The sequence below is a fragment of the Belonocnema kinseyi genome, chromosome 9, assembly GCF_010883055.1.
Source record: "Belonocnema kinseyi isolate 2016_QV_RU_SX_M_011 chromosome 9, B_treatae_v1, whole genome shotgun sequence".
Lineage (NCBI taxonomy): Eukaryota > Metazoa > Arthropoda > Insecta > Hymenoptera > Cynipidae > Belonocnema > Belonocnema kinseyi.
This window is the reverse complement of record NC_046665.1, coordinates 85325855-85327649: the sequence shown is the minus strand read 5'-3', so window position 1 is coordinate 85327649 and position 1795 is coordinate 85325855. Positions and strand designations below refer to the sequence as shown.

Genomic DNA, 1795 nt, shown 5'->3' with positions numbered 1-1795 from the left:
TTTATGACTATACTCTGGAAATAGTGTACTTTCATATAAAAAAATATTGCAACATAGGTGCTTTTAAAAAAAATATTTATTTGCACAGTTGAATAGTAAACTTTGATAAAATGATTAATCAGATTTTTTGCTTTTAAATCGATTCATTATTATAAAAATTGAAGAACTTTGACATGTAATACTATACGAATACAAGAAATTGAAAAAAGAGACATATATAGCTGTATTTTAACAATTATATTTCATTCACTACATCCACAGTCTGCTCTCACATGGCGCGCTGTCGTAAGTTATCAGCCATCTATACAAAGAAAAAAATATGAAGTAATCGAAAAAAAATAATTATTTCACTTCGTATGATATACTCACGTTAGAAAGTAAACAAAAATCAATAAAATTTCAAAAAAAAAAAAAAAAGATTAGCTTCATAGTTACTTTTTCACTCACTAAGTGCACACTGGGTGTTAATAACCCCACGGTTTTTTGACCTCCACTTTCAGCAGCTGCTGACTGACGTTTGACGCAGTATGCTAAACAACTTTACCTACAGTTAGTGTCTCCAACTAAAACTAGATGGCGAAACTTACTCAATTTTTTCGAATTAAGTATGGTTTATAAAAGTTTGAAAATTGCTTGGGGTGTCAAACACCCAAAATGCACTTTAAGGGTTAAACAAATAATTGAATTTTTAACTCGAAGAGAAAAATTCACAACGAATAATGTAATAATTGATGTTTTAATTAAAAAGGTGGTTCCATAGCAGAATAGGGGCGTCACCTGTTTTTTGGCTGTAAAAACAGTTTTTTGGCAACAAACTATTCGAATTTTTAATTAAACAATAAATGAAGGGATTTGACTAGGCAGAAGTTAAAAATTATTGTTACTTTTGTTACTACGATGTCTTAAATATGGGTAAGTCACGATATCGGAATGAGCATATTTAACTCATCGTTTAAGTGATTTTAAACATCCAAACGGCTAGAAACACCCCTTTAAAGGGTCACAAAAGTAACTTTGTCAAAACCTTATCCTTTTCCAACGTTTCGTGGAGGCGGGAAGGCATCCCTATGATAAGGAAAAAAATAATGTTGGTCAAATCCCTAGCCTTTTCCAACTTCTCGTTAAATATGATAATTGCGATATATCGCGACAGACTCCTGTTTGAGACATCATAGTAACAAAAGTTTTAATAATTTTAAACTTTTGCCTTATCAAATTGCTTCATTAATCGTTCAATTAATGATTCTAATAGTTTGTTGCCGAACAATTTTTGTTTTCTCAGCCAAAACGAAGCTGAGAGGTGACGCCCCTATTCTGCAATCTAACCAAAAAGGTTTAAATTATTAATCAGAAACGGAAAATTTTAGTAAAATTTTAATGAAAAACACTGAAACTGAAATTCATCCAAGAAAGAAAAATTTTGACCAAAATTATTGTTGAATGCTCAACCGAAAAGGCGAATTTTTAACAAAACTGTTAACTTTTAAACCAGAAAGGGTACTTTATAAACAAATTGTTAAATTTTCAACAAAACAGATTAAGTTTCACCCAACTAGTTGAATTATCTGCCAAAAAATGACTTCTTGACCCAAATGATTAATTTACTACCGAAAAAGACTCATTTGCAAAAAAAAGAATATATTTTCAATTTAAAAAATTAAAATTTTACCAACAAAAAAACATGAATTAAAAAATATATATATACCAGGTGTATACATATGAAACCGGTATTTTTTCAAGAAAAAAACACATTTATTTCAAGAGAATGATAACAAATATTTTATTCCAAGTATGC

At 29.5% G+C, this 1795-nt stretch overlaps 1 protein-coding gene across 1 annotated transcript in view; it reads right to left on the bottom strand.

The window, feature by feature from the left end:
• Nucleotides 1-249: 249 nt before the first annotated feature.
• The window catches only part of LOC117180622 (actin-related protein 2/3 complex subunit 5-like), a 6251-nt gene continuing 4705 nt past the window's right edge, over nt 250-1795 (bottom strand). Inside the window, exon 3 of the mRNA XM_033373113.1 lies at nt 250-301. Coding sequence (XP_033229004.1) covers nt 250-301 — 52 coding nt within the window. The remainder of the gene's footprint in view (nt 302-1795) is intronic.